Consider the following 22,512-nt stretch of genomic DNA (forward strand, 5'->3'; position numbering starts at 1 on the left):
ATTCCAAGAGGAAAAATCGTCAGCTGCTGCCTCAGAACTTCAGTCTCAAGGTTTCTGGAATTTTTGTTTTGTTTTTGTTTTCCTGAAAAACAAAAAAACAAAACAAAACAAAAACCACTCATAAAACCAAAGCTTTAATTATTTTTTTCTAATACTGAAATGGTTCTTGAAAAGCTGAATTTTGTATCTTCAGCCTGCTACACTTCCGTCAGAGAAAAAAAATCTCGTGTTTTATGTGTAATAAAGACTACAAGGAAAAATGTTTGTTTCATTCTTGGAAATAAAGCTCATCTGAAATCAAAAGCTAAAAATGTCACTAATTTCTGGAAACCCTCACACACAGCTACTGGTACAGTTGAAGTCCTTCACACGGACAGAGAGGTACAGTTAGAGCCCTTCACACAGACATCACCGATGTCTGAAAGTGCTGGGAGGGCATATTATAGGGTGGTAGATGGTTGACAGGTCTGGGCCTCCAGACTAAACCAGGATAGGTTGCTTTTTAGCTGTGGTAAGTATGGTACAGAAATGGAAAAAGAAAATCAAGTATTTCTCATGCCCCATACAGTCCTAGCCACTGTAACTAACCGTTAACTAATTAAGTGGCTTTAATATGGAAAATGTTTAAGAAAACAAAAAATAAATAAATATTCTGGTCACTTCTGTGGCCAGTTCTACAGACTCCAAACTTCTATCACATATACCAAGTCAGTGAGAAAGAAACGTAACACACAAATAGAAAGAGCTGGACATGGTGGCATATGTGTTTAATCCTACAAGTCAGGAGACAAAGGCAGGCAGATCTCTGTGACTTAAAGGGAACCTGGTCTACCCAGTTGAGTTCCAGGCCAGCCAGAGTTACATGGTGAGATTCTGTCTCAAGAACACAAAAAACAAAACAACAAAAATAGAGAGTTAAAATACTCCCTACGTTTTTCTGAGGTTTACAACTTAAAGCCCTTTAGTAATACAACATAATTGAACAGTAGACTAATTTTTCAAGGTGACAAAAAAAAAAAAAAAAAAAAAAAAAAACCCCACAAATTGCAAGTCTATTTCATAAACCTAAAAAAAGTATCACAGGCTTTTGTGTTAGCACTTGCACAGGAATCTGTAGAAAGGAGATTCATCCCAATTCTTGACTTCCTTTTTTCAGGTAGGAAGCCCTGAAATCCATACAATTTCCCAAACCGAGTGGAGAATAGTAGGAGAGAGTATGCATTCAGCTGACTGGCAGAGAGGGGTCCTCCGGATGCAAGCAGTGCTGGTCACCAGGAGCCTCCCTGGGAACAGGAGGCCCACTGAGACACTTTGTCTGAGACACTTCACTTGGACTCCTGCTCCCAAGCTCCAGACTTGCAGCCGACAACAGGCCACTTTCTGAAAGATGAAGAAGATAACACATTACATACTAGCAACAAGATTATAAAATACTTTGTTTAGGACAACAGAACAGAGGGGGTAGTGGCTTTAGAAACCCCAGTGGTGATATTCTGGAAGTATAGATCCCGCTAAGATGCTGGGGGAGGGGGGTGCTTATCTCCAGCCTCGTTTCCCAGCTCTGACTTAGGGCTAGGGAGCCTTATCTGAAGAGGCATGCCCCAGCATCTAGCCCCACAGTACCATAGTCAGCATCTGTACCCTTACCCTCTTGGGACTAGACAACCAACTGACTCCTGAAACCCAAGGTCTATAGTCACACTGAGCAAGTGGCACCTAAAGGTTTCTGCAGTCAAGCCCCCTCTTTTAAGCCAGCCACAGACTCAAACTTATGTATCTAGGACAGTGTGGTGTACGATGCCTCATGCAGGACAGAAGCTTGATCACCTTCCCATCCCAAACAAAGTCACCGAGGAAAGGAGGGAAGAAGGTGGGGGAAGCTGAGACTTCTCACCTGGCTGATTGGTCCGACACACCTCTTCCCAGGTGTAGTTAGCAAGGTTCACAGGCTGTGTCACCCAGGGGTCTATAATCAGCTTCTCCAAAGTGGTCCGCTGCTCAGGGGAACGCTGCAGCAGCCCAGACAGAAGACTCATAAGTTCTAGGGACATAAAGAACACAGGAGGATGCAGGCCGCAGTGAAATGGATCACATCTCAGACCTGTAGATATCAGGTTATTCTGCCTTACAGAGCCTCCCACAAAGCAAGGTAGCAGCAAGGACTCCTGGGGCACTAAGGCCTGGCCTGGTATATTCAGAGAATGCCTTATGAAGCCATCACCTCCAAAGTGGAGGTGTGCAAATTGAGATCCAGCTCAACCAAAGCTCAGATGGCCTGCTTACAATGTGTGGCTGGTTTTATGTCAACTTGACAAAAGCTAGAGTGCTTTGGGAAGAAGGAATTTCAATTGAGAAATACTCCCACCAGACTGGCCTGTGGGCAAGCCGTGGGGCATTTTCTTGATTGATATGGGAGGAACAAGATCACTGCAGGTGGTGTCCACAGTGGACATGACATGCAAGGAAGGGTGGAAGCCAGCTGTAGCACCCCAATCACTCTGTAGTGTGGGAAAGACTAAGCTTTGTCACAGGTGGAAGCAGTCTTGGCGGGCTTCACCCTTGGGCACCCCATGAATACCTTGTGACAGACTGAGTGGAGCCATCCTGGGCCTGGAATTCAGGAAACAGACCTGGGGACCCCACCTAGACTTTTGTTTTTCTAATTGACCCTCAACGGGAGAAAGAGACCGCCCTTAGGCAGGCGGGGAGGAGACAACAACAGGTTGAGACCAGCTTGAGCACACATGGATCAGCGAACAGGCTGGACCAGCACGCAGGCCAGAGACACCTAAGGACCCGTCCCGTGGAACGGATACCGGAAGGTTCACTCTTTTTTTCCCTTTAATCTTTTTTTCTTCTTGTGTAAGCTAGTTGGGTTGTATAATAAAGTTTGTTAAGAAACAGAGCCTACACTGTAGCTTGAGCTCTATCAAGAGCCCAGCCTGAATCTGCATTTGGGTCCTGTTGACCAGGGCCTCTCTGAGCCTCATCATCAGGAACCCAAGCTGTGTAGTAAGAACCCATGGAGCAGAACAGTCCACCAAATAAGCGGCAGCATCTTAGGGATCCACAACTTAGTAAAGCTCTAAAATCCTCTCCCAGACTGCTATAACTGAATTCGTCCCTGCAAAGTATGCGTGATGGAGAGCACGACCCTAATGCCTAATAGTAGGCTGTTGGGAGGTGCTTAGAGTTTGAGGAAGCCGTGGGTGGGGAAGACAGGCCAGCTGGTGCCCTAAGAAATAGAAAGTTTAGGCTCCCCATCCCTTCTCTGAGGACACAGCAAGGTGCCATCCACAAGCCAAAAAAGAGGCCTCACTGAGAACGGAGCCTGCAGCACCTTTACTCCGCCTTCCCACTCCTGCACTGTGCAATGGTCGTCTTGTCCAAGGCCCTATCCAGGCTCCTAGAACAGACAGATTTCTAACCTACACAGAGGCTAAGGCACAGACAGAAGATCTGCCACCACATAGGCTCTCCCAGGGACTGCTGTGGGACCACAGGGTACCAAAGTAGAAGGGGCCCCAGCTGACACCTGACAAATCTGCCAGTTCCTTGAGCTCCACTAGGCTCCAGGCTCCCAAGGTGCCTGCTCCAAGGTCAGGAAGCCTTTCTGGCCTCTGAGCCAAAGTCCACTTGACTCCCGGGCCATCATTACAGACACAAAGTACCACTTGGCCTCAACTTGCTGTCACATCTGCTCACAGTACGACTGACACTTTCCATGTGAGCTGCTGAGGGCCAAGTCTCCCCGTGCACTGACACCACCCTCCTCCACAAACGGGGCCTCTGACCTAAGGTGAGTGGCTGACCTCATAGATGCTGCCACACACAAGGTTACTAACTGCAAAGTATCACTTCCAAGAGGGCCTTAAAGATCCTAGGGGCACTAATGAAAATTACCAAAATGCTTTTGAGTCACATTAAAATTATCATGCTCAGATAAAAATGTTAGAAGAATAAAAAAGAACAGTAAAAGGTAATCAGTATACACAGAGAGAAGACCGAAACCAAAGTGTTGAGTTCTCAGGCAGCGGCATCATTCGCCACCTGGAGCTTATGCTCACCTGGGGAAACCAGGAATGGGGGATGAATAACTGCCTCCATGGTCTCCTCCACCTCACAGAAGGGATTCTCCTCAAAGATGAGCGTGTACAGAGTGACCCCCAGAGACCACATCTCCAGCTCTGGCCCTCTGTAGCTGCAAGAAGGAAGAGAGAGCATTCAGAGCCTGTCTGCACTCAGTACCACAGCCTTCCAACCTCAGCCAGAGACTTGCATTCTCAGCCCATGCAGGGCTGCCCCAAGCAAGAAACCCTCTGGATGACCCAGAAAAGGAGGGATCCGCAGAGGAGGGGCAAGCAGAGGAGTGGGTAGCAAATCCCTAAGAGGCACAGGAGGCGCAGGCAGCATCAGAACAAGGTGGTGGTATGCCCTATAGAAAGACCATGTGGTTGGTGAGTCAGAGATGCTCAAAGTTGAGACAAATAGGGGGAAACACAGAACAAAGTGTAGTGACAGCCGAAGGTAGGATGGAGGAGTGTCTTAGAAACAGGGCCGACCGGAAAAGCACGCCTTGGGAAGTATGGAGGTGGTGTTATCCTAACTTCACCCAAGCTACCTGCCGCTCCAGGCAGGTTGCCTTTAGCCAACCTAGAGCTGGCTGACACCTGGAGTAGAAGAATATAAAAACGAGGAGCAAGGAAGAATGTTCTTAAAAGATAGACTCTGGAATTAGAACTCAGGAAGCCCTCTGCCTGATGAGATGGAGGCGTGTGTGCAATGTGGAAGGAGACAAGGTCCTGACCAAGAGGCCCACAAGCAGGACCAGCAGGGAGAGAAAGCACAGTGCAGACAGGAGACAAGGAGAAGGCACAGCACAGCAGACTGCGCTTCATAGCTTGAGTGTGGAGGAGCTGACCAGCCACACAGAGCTTGTATGGTGAGCCAGTTTACCTGCTTCAATACTGCCTACATCTCAGCCACTACAGGATGTCACGAGAGCAGGACACTCACTAGGAGCAGGGGTAACCAAATCATATGAGAAAAAACTCTACCCTCTCCATCATCTCTTACTATGTTGGCTTTGAACACACTGAGACTCCAAAAGGGAGATTCTCCCTGCCCTCTTCACTCTCTTCTGGCGGCACAAAGCCTAGTCATGCTGCACACAAGGGCCACCCCTGCATGGATATGGCTGCAGGAAGTTAGGGAGACCAAACTCCATGAGTCCATGAGAGCTACTGAACATACAGTTTCTGACTGTGATGTGAAAAGTGCCCAGAGAAGACACAGGTCTCAGCCCTGGTTATCGCCCCGCCCATCCCCCATTGCTGATGGTTTCTCACACAGGTATGGTAGTGTTTGAGCAGACAATCTGGGCCCGATCAGCCCCAACATGAAATCCAGCTTTGACCATGCCTGTCTGGTGACTCTACACACTATTCTATAAGACCACAAAGAGCTAAACATTCTGTTCCTCTGACCACCCACTCTCTTCCTGAGACATATTTATTTCACCAAAATTTGTGCAGAGAGAGGAGGGAGACATCATTGTGTGAATGACTTAGGAAGGTCATTTTACACAAACACACCTCAGCTTGTCTGTGAACAAGACCACAATCCCTGCATGTGCAGTTCAAACCATTATCAGCAATTTCTACACATGCCCTGCACACATGTGGACAATGAAATTCGTTTCAATTCTTTTCCTCAAATCCCCCCAAAAGAGGCCTTTTCAGATCAGGTTCCTGCTGCCCACAGGCTCCCCAACTACAGAGCAGCAACCTCAGCTCTCACCCCAGAGCCTGATCCCCTGAGCTCAGAGCCTCAAAGAACATGAGCCCCGATAGTTCCTTCACATCATTCCCCACGCTCTCACTCTTGCTATTGGGCTTCTTGTGTGACCAGCGCAACAACACTGCTGACATAATGATTACTGGAATGGAGACGTACTTCCACATTTAATGGCAGCTAACAGCTATCTGTAATTCCAGTCCCAGGGGTATCTGTCTTAGGCTTCATTGCTGTGATAAAACACAATGACCAAAAACAACTTGTGGAGGGAAAGGGTTTATTTCTTAAAGGTTTCAGGTCACAAACTATCACTGAGGAAAGTCAGGACAAGAACTCAAAAGAGAAACCCAGAAGCAGAAATTGAAGCAGGGGTATCTTAAGTTATTTTTCTGTCGCTATGATAAAACCCCAGGACCAAGACAACCTCTAAAGAAGGCGTACAGTTTCTGAGGGCTAGAGCACCTGATGACTAACAGCAAGTAACAGTCATGCAGCATGCCGAGAGCTCACAGCATCCTCATCAGCAAGGAGACAGAGAGAGCAAGCTGCAAACGGTGCCAGTCCTTTCAAACCTCAAGTCTGCCTCCAGACACCGCCTCCTAAAAGGCCACACTGCCTAATTCTTCCCAGACAGTTCCACCAACTGGGGATTGAGCTTTCAAACATGAGATTATGAGGGGCCATTCTTACTCAAACCCTTACAAGAGACATGGAGGAGTGCTATTGACTGGCTTGCTCCTCGTGGCCTGTTCAGACTGTGATAGTACCCAGGATCACCTTCCCAGCATCAGCACCACCCAGCCCAGCCAATCATTAATGCAGAAGTGGCCTACATGCTTGCTTGCCCACAGGCCAATCCGGTGGGAACATTTGCTTAATTAAGGTTCCCTCTTCCCAAATGACTCCAGATTGTATCAAGCTGTCAAAACACTAACCACAACAGGATCCATCACCCTTTTCTGGACTCTGAAGCCACTAAATATGCTACACACACATACATGCGGTCAAAACACCCATACATTAAAAAAAAAAAAAATCTTGAGAAATAATGATTACCCTTCCTGATACTCAGTAAGCACAGCAGTTACAAAGAAGTCACTCAGAGAATTTCATGTCTGAATTATCCTCTAGTTTTCTAACTTTCTGTAATATCAAATTCCAAACAATCAGAAGTTGAAATAGTACTGCCTACTATACATTTATTTTCCAGAACTTCCCCCTCATTACTCAATAAAAAAGCACAAACTGAAACTGTTTCCTCCTAAAATCACAACAGTCATGGGCCTTATGCAAGAGTCAAGAGGAGGGTAAACTAGCGGAGCGTGTGATACATACGGATTTCCCATGAGAACTTCAGGTGCACAGTACTCTATTGTTCCACAAAAGGTATAAAAGAGCTTGCCCCTCTCTAAGTAGGCAGCTGAGCCAAAATCTATCAGCTTAATTGTGAAGTCCTCGGCGATCACAATGTTCTCGTCCTTGATATCTCTGTGGATGATGCCTTGGGAGCGCAGGTATCCTACAGCTGACACAAGCTGGAATCAGAGGTCAGGGGAACACTTCAAACAGCAATTTAAGTAAAACATGTATTTATAACAAATATTAGGAAGAAAAAAGGAAAACAACAACAAAGGAAAAATAAGCATTCTCCAGTGCATAGTTCTGGGTCCTGTAGAAGTGGTTCCGCATAGACAGGAGGTATGGCAACTCTGGGAACACATCACTGTGCCTCTCACAGGCCAGCAGGCAACACAAACTCTTGGCTCACGATGCCTCTGTTCCTATTGACTAAGGAAAGCCTCCCAGCATACACTTGCCCCAGGACCATCTCAGGAGTCAAGACAGGCCACCAAGGAGATACTGAGGAACATATGGGCCACTGAGAGATGAAGGTTGGTTGGTATTACGTGCACAGGCACTGTGTAGACACCTTGGCTCACAGAAAAGGAAAGAGCCCCGTGCAGAGGTCAGGCTACAGTTTGAGGTCAAAGCAGGAGCAGACAATCCTGATGCAGGGTTCCAGCAGCTCCTCTGCATGGTGTGTTCACCATCATCTCCTGGCCAGCACATCCACCACTATGTGGAGGATGTGGCCTCTGCAGAAAGTAGGGTGTGTGCAGACACTCCACCTCTGGAAGGTAAGCGTCATAACACCCACCTGCCCAGGCACTCTGTGTCCCCTATGCTGGAGGTCTACTAACCATGCCTCCTGTTGCCTTTAGTAAGACTACAATTTAGATACAAGCTGGAGCAACCAACTAAGTGATTTCATGGACATAATCAATCATTTTGATCTTTACAGGAAGTTTTATACTTCCAAATAAAAACGCTTTAAATCAGGAAGATAGTTGATGTCAACTAAGCTCAATCAATTGATAACTAAGTATATATTATAAATAATTGCCTATATATTTACATATACAGATTTATAGGAACGTACACATGCATGCCTGTACATATACATATTCATGCATATATTTGAATATTCATGAATATATGAACATGCATGCATGCATGCATGCATAAACACATACATGTTAGAACCTAGTCAGGAGACTTGGGTCAGGGAAGAATCTTGTTGTAGCCCAGAGTGGCCTTGAACTCTCTGTCCTCCTTATTCAGCCTCTGGAGTGCTAAAATTATAGGCATGTACTGCTACATTATTCAGAAACCATATTTTTAACAAGACTGCAAAGTCTCACTACAACTAAACTGTACTGAGCTCATCCTTCCTTTATACAAGCCCAGCTGTGCCCCCAAATCCATACAGCTGCCCATGGTGCTGCTCCTTGGGGTAGCACTGCTGACAACAGGCTCCAGACCCATCACTGACAGACAAGAAAAAAGGAAAGATACACAGACAGACTGATAAATGGATGGACGAATGATAGAGATAGAAAGAAGGCAGGAAGGAAGGAAAGGGGGGGGGAGGAGAGAGAGGGTAGGGGGAGAAATACATAATCGTCCAACAGGAAGTGTGAGAGTGATGGTGGGGGCATTCTTTTGACATACCACAATGACTGAAACACACATGTAGAAGCTTTTACACATCACTTTGAAGAAATAATCAGAGGACAGGTATAAACGATCCACACATTTCTGGGAGCACCCAGGGAGGAACCACTGCCTGCTCTTTACTCAAAAGAAGAGTCACCGTCTCTGCTCCCCTTTCCCTTCCCATTTCTCAGATGCCTCCCAAATTTGCTCATCACTTTCCCACTCCTATAAAAGTGAGCAAAGACCCATGTACATTTAAATACAAAAACAGACCAAGACCAGCTCTGCAACATGAAATAGCTCAAATTGCAGTCTTTATGCTTCTTTGGATAATCTCTGATTTAATCCCAACAGCTTTTTCACTCAGTCACAATAGTGTTTTTAACTACATACATTAGAAGATTAAGGCTATACACAAGGTCTCATTACTGGTGAGGACACTAACTGAGATCAGTGACCAGGGCTCACAGCTGGCTTGATGGCTTTGTTACTTAAAGTTTGTGACTAGTTAAAAAAAAAAGACACTATACATATATGAATAAACTTAAATCACTAAAAATACATCTTGCCTGATAAGTCCTTCCAACCTCAATCCCTTTACTTAAATCACAGAACTTTTTTCAGTATAGATCTTATCCCATAAATCCCAAGGTTGAAGGCTACCACTGGCTCACTGAGGAAACTGACTACATGCCACTGACTCCTGCAGGCACAAGGTTCAATTACCCAACCCCACAGCCACCCTGCAGAGCCCTGGCCCGCTCTCACTTGTCGGAAGATGTAACTTGCTAGGGGTTCATCCAAGCAGGGATGATGGTCAATAAAAGCAAAGAGGTCCAGGCCAGAGCCATGCTTTTCCATCACTAGCTGGAAGAATCCTTGGTTTTCAAATACATCCAGAACCTGAAAGAGACAAGGCAAGGTCTAGCTTTGTCTAGAAATGTCTCCAATCAACACATTAATGCTAGAAAAACAACATGAGGGTGACAGCACACAGAAAACCTACCTTGATTATGTTTGCATGTTCCACTTTGGACAGAATCGAGATCTCTAAAGTAACTTTTCCAAGTTTGGGATCCTCCATCCAACAATCCTCCAAAACCTTCTCTTTCTTAATAAACTTCACCACCACCTACATGGGAGAAAAAGGGCGGAGTCCTCTACCATCTGTCAAGCCCTACCACTGTCTTACTGTCTCCGCAGACCCACTGCCATGGAAGAAGAAATGCATCACACCCTGAAACAGGAGAAAAGGAGAAGACAACAGCCTAACAGAAATGCTGGTACTTTCTACCTGTCTATCATGGGCAAGATGGGGTGGCTGGGGTCCCTGGGGGTGCTGAGGAGCCATGGCCAGTGCTGGAGAAAAGAAGTCTCAGAAACCTTAGGGCAAGTATTCCTACAACACTTTATATCACCCCCAAGAAAATGAAATAAGCCTAAGAAGCAGAGGAAATAAAGCTGAAAGCTGTCACTGTTAGACAAGTATCAGTCCTGATACTGAAATTAACCAGGGAGTCCTTCAGCCTGACGTGTGTAGTAACCATGAGAAACAGCACCTGGCAACAGCAAGTGGCATTCAGTTCCCAGGTGTAGTAGGACAAAGATCCATTGTAAAGAAAGACTATGCCATTCACTACAAGACAGGACAGCCACTCAACAGATGGTAGTGGGGGTGGAAACAGGAGCAGCACTCCAAAGTTTCTGTGCTATTCAACTATCTCTCACACTGATCAGGGGAGAAATGGTTTGGGTGAAGCAGACAGATTCTGAAGATAGTAGGAAGGAAAAGCTACCATGACTTGCTCAGGAGAGATGTGAGAGAACTCAGAAAGGCAGAAACAAGTCAGTAGGGTCCTGAGGAACTGAAAAGAGGGGCTCAATGCCCCAGAAAGAATGTCAACAGCCAGCAGATGTACTGCTTCAGACGTCTGGTGCCCATCAACCTTCAGAATACAAAAAAAAGGAAGGCAATCCCAGGAGCTACCACACATTCCTGAAGTGAGTTCAGAAAAATAAAGGAAAGAATTGATTAAAATAAATAAATAAATAAATAGTCTTTTAAAATAAAGCTTTAAACATCCAGATCCAAGTCTTACCAAGTATCAGGAAAAAAATAAAGAATGTACACAAACTCCTAAGTATATTCTGGTAAAAAAAAAAAAAAAAAAAAAAAATTTATATATATATATATATATATATATAAAATACATGTACAAAAATATAATAAAATGGATCAACCCACTCACCCCCAAAATCTATGCGAGTTCAGCAAATCTTTAGGATACCAAGTAAAAAGAGAATCATCTATTTCAGGGCTGTCAAGATAGAGCTCAGCAGGTAAAGGTGTTTGTCACCAAGCCTCATAACCTGGGTTCAATTCCCAGAAGCCAGATAGTGAAAGCAGGAACTCAACTCTTCCAAGTTGTCCTCTGGCCTCCTTATACACCATGTAGCATGTACTTATACATACATCATGTATGTACATACATACAATAATAATAAAAATTTGAGACAGATCTCAGTACTGGGCTGTCCTACAACTCACTATATAGACCACACTAGCCTTGAATTCACTATATAGACCATGCTAGCCTTGAACTCACAGAGATCTGCCTGCCTCTGCCTCTTAAGTGCTGGGATTAAAGGCATGAACCACCACACCTAGTCTATAATTAAAATTTTTTAAATAAACATAAATACAACAGCTAATCAAAGCTGCCAGTGCATTGAAAGATATTATACATGACCAAGGATGGAATCCATAAGCATAAGAAAATCCATTAGTGTTATCATTATATTAAAAAAGGAAGCAGATCATGTTTGACCTCCATACATTTGTGTACATTCTCTCTCTCTCTCTCTCTCTCTCTCTCTCTCTCAAATAAATAAATGTAAAAAAAAAAAATTATCCCATCCAGCTAGAGTAATAATAAAATGCAATGTCTTCAAATAATGTGTTTTTAAGAAATGTGCTCATTGGGAAATAAAAGGTAGCAGTAGCAGACTGAAAGACACGGGAATCAGTGCCGTAACTGCCAAGTAATACTGTTCTGGGGCCCTCTAGCCAATGTGACAGGAAGGAAAAAAGATGAAGAGAAAGACAAAATAGCCATACTATGGGGGAAATCCTAAAATATCCTCTGAAAAATTATTAGAACCAGAAAGACTATGACACAGCAACTCAGACACAGACCTTTGGAGCATTTCAGCAACAAGTGGTAGGAAAGCACTCTGTGGCAACACTCTAGGGCCCTCCTAGCTGGTAGTCACATGCCTGGGGAGCCTGACAGTGTTCAAAGCAGCAAGTAGATGCTGCTTCCAAGTAGGATGGTTGGTACTAAAGTCGTAACATGCCAGTGGACAGGGGAGCCAAGGACAGTGAGTGCTAAGGCTCAGGTAAGTATGCGAGGCCTGCATAGGAATGACCCCATGACTGAGGCGGAGGCCAGGTGGAGGAATTCAGTGCCAAAAGGCATGTGAGAGCTATTGTGAGAAGCCTTGGGCGGACTCTGAGAGTATTCGTCAGCTAGTTTGCTTCTTTGGTGAGGACATTATTTTTCCAGTTGAGCAGTTTGCATGCCCATGAGGCACCAGGCCATGAGTATAGCAGAACAGTAAAAACCTCATACTCAGAAGAGGGGAGGTACAACACAGTAATGAATCTGGTCAGGGCCCAAGTGCCCGTAAGAAAGCAAGGTCTAAATATGAAACTCAATAGGGCTACTGTCTGGAGTTAAGACTGTGTGATGCAGAGGCTTCCTCCTCTATCCACAAAGTATTCAAATCCTAGTGCCCCCCTCTTCCATTACCAGTCTCCAAGTTATAGATCAGGGGCCCTCCAGTAGGGTCAGCCCCACATGATCCCAAGCACCTCTTTCTTATGCTCCTTCTCCACGGCAGTCCACACAAAGCCAAAGGCCCCACTGCCAAGTGGGCTGATGGTGCTATACTTCTGGGAGTACTCGCCCTCACAGGCTGCCAGTCTCTCCAGTTCTGCAGGTGTTGGGGATTCCTCAAACTGAGGCTTGGCTTTGAGCATCTGTGGACACAAAGAAAGGTTTGGGACATTACAAGCCATCCCATCTCCATCAGTACAGTGCCTGCATCCATGCTGTTCTTATCTCCTATGCTCACAGTTGGCTGGTCTGAAAATCTCCATGGAGCCCTCTGGCAATGTGCACTCATCAATACAAACTGGTTTATGTCTAAATGCATCCATATCCCACTACACAGGCATATATTCATTTAAAGTCCCACATTTGCTTTATATTTACACAGGGTACTAGAAGACAATGCTAAAAAGCCACAGGCAGATCCTCCATCCATTCCAGGGGGGGAAAAAAAAAGGCAGCAATGCCACCTGGAAAACCTGCAAGCACAGTAGAGGACTGAGCTGACCACAGATACCAACCTCTCCAAAGCTGGATCCAGAGAGCTCAGACATGGAGTGGGTAGAGCTAGGCAGGCTGGCAAGGAGCAGGCGGGTTCGGGTAGCTGAGTTCTGGTGGCTGTGTAAGAGGTCCTTCACCAGCCAGCAACAGAACAGGGTTGCAGAGCCCTGGAGTTCCACCCGCTTCACTTCAAACTGTATACCTGTAGGGCAGGAAGGTGAGGAAGTATAGAGCTCTGCTGATCCCTCCAATGGTCACATTAAACACTGTTATGATTTGAAGAAAAAAAAAAAAAACCTCTTCCCCAGAACATACTCAGTCGTAAGCCATCTCGGTGGTAGCAGCTTCCAGAGTAGATGCCTTCCTGGATCTCCTGCTGCAGGCCGGCGGCCCCAGGTGCCAGAGGAGTGGAAGTGACCTGGGTACTCAGCTTCTCTGCTGATAAGCACGTATTGTCCAGACCAGGATCTGGTCTGGGAGCGCCACGACTTGGGCTTTCTATGTCACTAGTTTTAAAGTGTTCAGAGGATACCAAAGAAATGTCAGACAGTTCTGCTCGATCGTGTCCTGTGTCCATCTCCTGGAACTGCCGGACTTCACCAAGGTCAAAGTACGTGCCAGTCAGGACCAACATCTCTCGGTCACCTAGAATATCTGAACTCTGTCTGCGTAGAACACCCACATCCAAATCTGAGCCCACCAGTGAAGGAGAAGGTGCCTCACTGAGCTCAGATGTGCTACAGGAACAATGTGATGGAGGTCTGTCTGTCTGTTCATTGAGAAAGAGTTCCCTGAAGTTCCAGGAATAAGAATTCACATCAGCCTCCTCCGGGGCTTCCACTGCCTCCAGGACACCAGGGAGGTCAGTGGCCAAAGCATAACAGGCCGAGGAGCTGCCTGAGTGGCTAGCATGTAGGTCTCGGCCTCCTAGATCACAGAAGGACACAGGGGCAGTGAAAGGAGGATGTTCTGCTGGGACAAGTTCCACACACTCTGGGACACCCAGAGTTCCCCCAAAGCTTGACTTGGACAACTGCTCCTTAATCAAGCAAGTCTGTAGCTCTTCTCGGTCATTCCTCACTCCTGGCCATGGTTCATCCAGAGTAGGTGTCCCAAGCAAGACACGCGCCACTCCAGAAGGGCTGGGAGCCAAGTCCTGGCCTCGTTGCTGTAAGATCCACTCACTTCTATACTGTGGGCAGTGTGTCAGAAAGCTCCCTCCTGCTAGCTGCCCTGTGGTGTGGGGCTCAGGCATGGTGGCATCGGCCCAGGGTTTAGGAGTGCTGGGACCACTGACACCCATCATCTCCAGCTGAGCTTCCTGATGCAGACTACACATGTCCATGCTGCTGCTCCTGTCCTTAGCTGGGACTAGGGGCTCAAGATCTTCACATGAAGCAAACCGTTTTACATCCATTGGTTTGGACCTGCTTTCTTCTAACAGGCCTTTCCTGTAGCTCTCTGCTGCTGCTGAAGGATTCTCCTTTCCCAAGACATGGATATGCTGGCCTGAAAGCAGTAACTGATCATCATGAGCAGGCAGGCTTCTTTTTGTGTCTTGCTGACCCCTGGGCAAAACCCATTTCTTGTGGGTTAGTGGGCCTTCTTCTGAGATATTTTTCTGAACTTCAGATAATAAATTTTCATTAAGGACTGGTGGGGATATTTCTGGGGTGTCTGACTGGTTTTGAGACAGTAACTGTCCACCATGGACTAGCAGGTTTCTCTTTGGAATGCTTTGCTGGTCTATGGGCAATGAATGCTCACCATGCACTGGGTTGCTGTCCACCCTGGAGACAGGAATTTGGATGATAATCACTAGTGGCAATGAGAGACCATACTGACTTTCCCTCTATGAGAGACAAGTACAATGAATTTAGCATGGTAAATTTGTGACAGAAAGTCTCAATTTTGTAACTAAACTAAAATATAAAATATCTATTCTTAGATATTTTCCTGTAAATCTACATTTACCAAGAATGAACCAAGAAAGCTACTGAAATGGATTTCAGATTTTTTAATAAACTCAGGACAGCTGGCTATGAGTGGTTCTCAATAGCACCCAACACCTAGTTGCACAGAGACTAGGGAGGTAGCACAGAGAGGGCTGGCAAAGCAATGCATACAATGAACTGAGTAAGGAGGAAGGAGCCTAGGGCAGGGGTGAGCATATCTAGTGTGAGGAAGCTGTACAAGTAGTGAGGAGGCTGCTACACAGCCCAGGCAGCATGACCTACCTCCATTGTATCCACAAGCTTACTACATCTGCTCACATCAATCATGTCTACGGTCAAGCATCTGGTGATCTGATCAGATATACTACTGTGGTCTTGAAATGGAGGTCCTCACAAATTGTACAGCAGAAGGTCATAAACATAGTGGGAAAAGTCTCTATTTGAGAATGGTACCACAGTGGAAGATGTTGTGGGTCACATTCTAAAAGCAAAGGCTTCCCAGAGGTCTGCAGAGAAGAGGCCAAAATAGTACTGTGTCTACCTACTACTCGGCCGCATCACTGTCCATTCCTCCCATGTCACAGGTGAGTCTAGCACTCTCTAGGAACAGACTAGAGTCGGCCTGAGGATGAAGCGTTGGGGACACACACACCAGAAGAACCTCATTAAGACCCTGACAAAGAGCTGGGTGTGGTGGGACACGCTTTTAATCCCAGATTGCTGTGAGTTCAAGGCCAGCTTGATCTACAAAGTGAGTCCAGGACAGCCAGGGCTACACAGAGACACCCTGTATCAAAAAACCAAAAACAACAACAAAAAGACCCTGACAAGGGGTCTGGACAGTCCCTGGGCATAGTATTCACCGTCTTGGAATCTCCAATGCCACTGAATGCTGGTGGCTCTCAGTATTTTTTTTCTTCTTTACTGTCACACCTGTTTCTATACCCTTTTTACTCCAAACCCTGACAAATAGCTCTGGGATTTTAGATAGGTCCCTGGTTACTTGTTAGGAAAACTGATAGATGGGGACAAGATCCTGTCTCTGTAGTATGACCTCTGAACGTCTATCTGCATTGTAGGGGCCGAGGGAAGGCCACCAATGATTTCCTGTCAGCTCAGCAACGGTCTGACCATTATCATTGTGTTAGTATCAAGTTTGGGAAGGAAGGGGGGTGAGTTTTGTGTTAAAGACTTAGAACACCTAAGTTTTAGTATGACAGCAACCCAGGAGATGAAAGACATTTGCCCGCTGCCCTGGCAGCCAAGTATAAATGTTTTTATTTCCTCAGATGAGAGAATGAGATCAGAGTCATCCCCAAGCCTTGCTAGCTCTTTTTGAAATCTTGCTGACTGGTTCAACTCAGATGTTCTGGCCCAAACTCCTCTCCAAGTTGACTGATTCAAACTGGCTTCTCTTGGCTTCTGACTCATTTGCTCTGCCTGGCCCCAAACTAATTCTGACAATACATTTTAATGTTCTGGCTCCTGTTCATTCTTAACTCATTGTTTGCACCTGTGTGCAGCTTGTTCTTTCTGCAACCTATCTCTGTCAAACGTGTCAGTCAAAATTCTCATCTTTCTCCCTGTGCTGCTCTTGAGTGGCATCTCTTTACTGCCCTGTTCTCATGAGAGTTGGGTGTATCCTATCTCTGACTCATTCTGTCAGATCTTTCTCTGATTTGTCTGCCCCTCAATTAGAGGTCACTTTCAAACAATGTTTCTATAAGTCAACCTTACTTTCTTTGTTTAGGATTAAATGTGTATACTAAGGGTGTGTCTGTATTCCAGCCAAATCAGACAGTAATCCAGAATGCATCTGCATTCCAACCTAGAGGATCTTTGGATGGGATCCCTTGCCACAGCACCCATGTTGCTGGATTAAAATCCCTCTGTGTTCAAGCATCACCACTTGCCACTAAATTCTGGCCACTGTGGAGGAGTGTGAAGAAGAGAGGTTTTCAAGAGACCCTTTGGAGTTAGAGGCCCTCCTCTTGTCCCACCAGCAGACATTCACACAAGGTAACATGGGACCTATGCCCACAGCTGCCCCATGGATCTCAGGTCCTCCTGCTACAGATCACCACTGGCTGGCTTCTTTAGAGCCAAGAACCCCAATACGTCACCTGGAAGTGTTGTTTTGTTTTATAGAGCACCTGGCCCACAGTAGAAGAACTTACTGAGTTTTAGTATCAGTTCCTCAGAACACACCTTTCCTTATCAAGCCCTGACTTTTGAACCTCTGCAACGGAGTACCACTATCTGTTCTACGCGTCAGACTGCAGCAAAACAAGCCCATCATTAGAAACATTAAAATGTTATGGTTATAAATGAATTCTTTATTCCTACCTTCCAAAGTTTTCCAACATAAACTTCCTAAACTTAAAGTAAATAATTTTATTTAAAAATATATAAAGAGCCGGGCGTGGTGGTGCACGCCTTTAATCCCAGCACTCGGGAGGCAGAGGCAGGCGGATTGCTGTGAGTTCGAGGCCAGCCTGGTCTACAAAGTGAGTCCAGGATGGCCAAGGCTACACAGAGAAACCCTGTCTCGAAAAACCAAAAAAAAAATAAATAAATAAAATAAAAATAAAAATAAAAAAATAAAAATAAAAATAAAATATATATATATATATATAAAGTGTTTTCAAATGATTTTCTTTAATCCTAGAGTTCTCTCTCTTATCGTCTTGAGCTTTCAGCAGCTCTCAGCCTGCTTCCCTGTCCCTAAGATGGTAATAGCATCACGGGCACTCTATCATAAGGCTGTAAGGACTCAAGTCAAGCAGCAGAAAAAAGCACTATGGTGCACAGACAGAGCAGGTGACCAGTACACACTCCATCACGTACATTACCCATGAGCTGAATATTACTTAACTGCGTGTTTAGTAAACATGTAACCTCCCACAAAGGCACTTACCCCAGGGAGGACTGAGATGAATGAGAAGGAAGTATCTGGCATCCAGTTTCCAACCGTGTCTGAGTCCTAGGGGTGACTTGTTCTCCTACCAGCTTCAAGGTCTCATCTTGTGACAGCACGTGGTCACTGGCCAAGGCCACATTTACCCTAGGATCTAACAGCAAAATCAAGAGTGTTTTCTAATCCCAACCACTGTGGTAAAGCACACCGGTACCTGTGTCAAAACCCTAAATACTCAGACAGCCTGCGCTGACCATGTACATCAATACACCAACAGCTTCGCTTTCTGCTAGCAATGATCCCTCACATTTGTTCCTCTTTCATCATTTCTCTCCCCTCCCTAGAGGTCCTGCCCACTCCACCTAGACTATAGGCCCCAGCACTGCATAGGAACTCCCAAGAGATCAGACACTGACCTGCAAGGCATCTGCAGGTCCCATACTCTCCTACTATCCTGAGACAAGAGAGATCTTTTGGGACAGAAAGCTTACATTATCTCCACAAACCAGTCACTAAAGACCTTAACTATGAGAATATATAAAGTCAACAGGTATGTAACGTAATTTAGAAATAATTATGTGGTTAAAAAAAGAAATAATTATGATATACTACAACAATTCAATCTTATACTGCATGGAACTACATAAATGTATTATTGTTATTATGGGGGAATCCTAGGAGGCAGCCTTTTGGTTTCAGATAGGGTCTTTCAATGTATTCCAGGTTGGCTTAAAGTAACTGCAACCCTCCAACTTGAGATTACAAGTATGTGCTACTATACCTGGTTACAAAATCTCTTTAAATGGACAAGACTTTGGCTAGCTATTTGTGTCTGACATGGCACAGGTGACTCAGTCTTGGAGGACTTCCTGATTTTCTTCTAGATGCTAACACATTTGTAAGGGGAAAAAAATGCCCACAACTGTTCCATCTTCTGCCCACCCTTGAGCTTCTGGAGAGGTCACCAGTGGCTTCTGCTCTGTTCATCTCTATCACAGTGCCACAGAAATCCTACAGTAGACGAGGCTGTGCCTTACCCTGGGCTCCACTGGACAGTTCCCAGTTCTGCTGGGCATTGGAGTTCACTTCCCCAGGCCCACTTTTGCTGCCAATGTCCAAGCAGTTGACCAGATCTGGTAGCTGTACAGAACAGTCATATGCAAGGTCCATGTAGTGGTAGAAACCAGGAATCAGGAAGGTGATGTTCTAGGAAGCAAAGCAGTGACACTTCAGAACCTAGGAGCATCCATTCCGACCCAAGGATGCTCTAGTGTATGGGACCATGTACCCTACAGAGGGCTCAGAACACCACCGTGGTCCATCCCTACACAAGAGGTGGTGGAAGAGTGAGACACGACTCTGGGGCTGAGGCAAGCCTTGGAAGGCAGGATGTGCTCATGAATGTCAAACAACATCCAAGCCAAGAATGGCAGCTATTAAGGCCTCAGGGTTCCTGCACTCGGCTAGTGGATCGCCCCACCTGCACCATGTAAAGCAGAATGGCCTTTCCCTACTAAGCCTGCCCCAATAGCCTGATTCATGGCCAAAGTACATGACTTGGAGTACTTTAGACATTGTCTGTGGAGGCTGGTTCAGACCATAAGACTGCACCCTACAGGTCTGAGTGAAGAATAAGGGGAAGTTATGGCCTCAACCCTGGTAACCCCAACCCCACGCCCTTCTCCTCATCTGCCCACTAGCACCCATGCTCAGGATGTGTGAACAAGCAGGATCTACAGTGTGACCAAAACCTGGTTCAATGGGCCAGACCAGAGCCAGCTGGGTGGAAATAGAGATCCCAAGCAGAAGGCCATCTTCCTTCTCTGGAATGATCCAGGAGACAATCAGTCCAAAAGCAGCCCCTGATGTGGGGCCCAGGAAAATGAGATGGTTGGTTGTAAATAGATGGATACGGCCTGTAAGCGTTACAACTCATCAGCTTCAGGTTCTATGACACATGCACAACAGTTTCCTCAGAATTAAGGAGATGGGAACTACCTTGCCCAGGAGCTCGGTCTTTCCATAACCAAACAACATTAGTGCAAAGCTGTGGTTGATGCCATAAATTGTGCCGTCAGGCAGGAGGGTGATGAGGCCACTGATGGTGCAGAACACCCACACAGATGCCTGGTAATCTGGTTCAGAGGCAGCCTCACTGTCAGCTACAGCCTTTCCACCGGGCATGGACTTCAGCTTTAGACTGAGTGGAAAGGTGGTACCATCTCTGGCTCTCCCAACAGACCTCTGAATCTTGAGACCCTGAAAAACAGACAGCCCCACTCAGTGTTATAGCAGTACTATGCGAATGCGGTCCTGAGCTGTGATGTTTCAGATCCCAGCTCCACTCACACATCTGTGCTAGGAGCATCCCTCATCCATGATGCTCTGCCAATCCCCCAGCCCCACCCTGCCCCAATAATTCAGAAACCTAGCAAAGCAGCAGCAGGCGGAGAGGACTCGGGGTCTAGAATAAATGCATAATGAAAGGATCAAGGTGCTTTAGTGTTTTACTGAAAAGCAGAATAACCTTTTTAGACCCTCATAGGAGAATATTCTAACTACCTGTCACACACAATCTCATTCCCAGCAGGCATCTGTGCCAAACTAGAGCCTGCTGACATCAGCAAGCTACACCCCTCTCCTCACCTCCAAGTCTGGAAGGGAAAGAAAGCTAGAGGGTTCTCCAGCATCTCATAGTCTCCATGTATGCAGAGTCCATCTATGAGAGTAGCTGTGACAATTAGGGTCATCATGACAGAGACTAGAACCACCTACAAGGCCTGCTAAGACAGCCTCTGAGCATGCCTAAAGCGGTTTATCTTGACTGCACTGACTGAGGTGGGAAGACCTGCGCACTGTGGGTGGAACCATTCCCTCCTTGGGATCCTGGACAGTGCAAATGGAGAAAGGGAGCTGAGCACCAGCACGCAGTCATCGTCTGCTTCCTGATAATGATGCAATGTGACCAGCTGCCTCATACTCCTGCTGCCTTGGATTGCACCCTTCAACTGTAAGCCAAAATAAACCCTTTAGCTTGCTTTTGTCAGAGTATTTTTTTTTTTCACAGCAACAGGAAAAGCCACTAAGATAGTAGCCGTGACTTCCCACCTAGTCTTCTGTCCTTCCAACCTGGAGGCACTGGGTTTCTTGCTGTCACTCTGAAGGACCATCCCATCTACCTTCTCAGCTCCTTCCCCAACATACAACCAAGTCCTTACACTATATACTATCTGCTTCTATTATTTGGAAGACATGTAATTTTCCCATAAAGACTTTGAATATAGGCAGGCATATGCTGTACACTGTAATGCTAGTACTTGAATGGCAGGGCAGCTGAATCTCTGTGAGTTTGAGGGTAGCTTGATCTTCACAGAGAATTCCAGGACAGTGAGGACCACATAGAGAAACCTTGTCTCAAATAAAGTAAAATAGTCAGGCGTGGTGGCGCACGCCTTTAATCCCAGCACTTGGGAGGCAGAGGCAGGCAGATCGCTGTGAGTTCCAGGCCAGCCTGGTCTACAAAGCAAGTCCAGGACAGCCAAGGCTACACAGAGAAACCCTGTCTCGGGAAAAAAGGAAAATAAAAAACAAACTTGACTAGTACTTTGGTTTTGGTTTTGGTTTTGGTTTTGGTTTTTCGAGACAGGGTTTCTCTATGTTATCTTGGCTGTCCTGGACTCTCTTTGAAGACCAGGCTGGCCTCGAACTCACAGCGATCCACCTGCCTCTGCCTCCCGAGTGCTGGTAGTACAGCGTTCTTAACCAGGGTGAGAGTCTGGACCTAAGCTTTCTTTTTCACTGTTTCACTTCACTTATGGAAGACATAAGAAGTTAGAGACCATGTTGGAGGCTCATCTACTCTGTCCTGATCATAGTGAGCACCTTGTCCGTGAGCATTGAGTTATAAGAACTCAATACCCACCTACTACCTGGTAGAGCTGACCAGGACCCACTCTGCCAATCCCACCCAAGCCCAAAACCCATAAGCCCAGCAATGAAAGAGGGACAGAGTTCCCTTATATAGATCCATCTGCTACCAGGGCAGATAGTGACTTGTTTTGGGGCTGAGAATATACTTATGTATCTTCTCCTGCCATCTCCAGGACACCTGTTGCAGGAAGTTAGAGGTCGGCCTGAGAGCTGGTGAGCAGCAGCTGTGGTACAGCACTCTACATGCAGCACTGACACCAACCAATGCTCTGCCAATCTGTTAGCTACTTCCTCAGAGTAGAACAGAGAACGCCGAGGACAAGGTGAGGGAAGGGCTGCATCTCGTGAACCATGGTATGTCCCAGGGTCCCCAGGTTGCAACTGCCTCATAATCATAAGCATCAGTTCCCCCAATGAATCATGTGTCTCTATATACAATCCTATCTGTTCTGTTTGGGGAACCCTACCAGGGTACAAGGTTACCCTAGAGATCAGCCCATCCTCCTGGACCGTGGAAAGAGAG

The 22,512-nt window shown here is 46.1% G+C and overlaps 1 protein-coding gene across 1 annotated transcript in view; it reads right to left on the reverse strand.

The window, feature by feature from the left end:
• Nucleotides 1-1,015: 1,015 nt before the first annotated feature.
• Pask (PAS domain containing serine/threonine kinase) overlaps nucleotides 1,016-22,512 on the reverse strand; it is a 29,225-nt gene continuing 7,728 nt past the window's right edge. Inside the window, exons 6-17 of the mRNA XM_051154379.1 lie at nucleotides 20,058-20,318; nucleotides 19,097-19,265; nucleotides 18,060-18,213; nucleotides 13,503-14,977; nucleotides 13,208-13,389; nucleotides 12,668-12,835; nucleotides 9,800-9,925; nucleotides 9,562-9,696; nucleotides 7,132-7,331; nucleotides 4,068-4,201; nucleotides 1,895-2,041; nucleotides 1,016-1,380 (exon numbers count right to left, since the gene is read on the reverse strand). Coding sequence (XP_051010336.1) covers nucleotides 1,223-1,380; nucleotides 1,895-2,041; nucleotides 4,068-4,201; nucleotides 7,132-7,331; nucleotides 9,562-9,696; nucleotides 9,800-9,925; nucleotides 12,668-12,835; nucleotides 13,208-13,389; nucleotides 13,503-14,977; nucleotides 18,060-18,213; nucleotides 19,097-19,265; nucleotides 20,058-20,318 — 3,309 coding nt within the window. The 3' untranslated portion in view covers nucleotides 1,016-1,222. The remainder of the gene's footprint in view (nucleotides 1,381-1,894; nucleotides 2,042-4,067; nucleotides 4,202-7,131; nucleotides 7,332-9,561; nucleotides 9,697-9,799; nucleotides 9,926-12,667; nucleotides 12,836-13,207; nucleotides 13,390-13,502; nucleotides 14,978-18,059; nucleotides 18,214-19,096; nucleotides 19,266-20,057; nucleotides 20,319-22,512) is intronic.

Source organism: Acomys russatus, chromosome 12, assembly GCF_903995435.1.
Source record: "Acomys russatus chromosome 12, mAcoRus1.1, whole genome shotgun sequence".
NCBI lineage: Eukaryota > Metazoa > Chordata > Mammalia > Rodentia > Muridae > Acomys > Acomys russatus.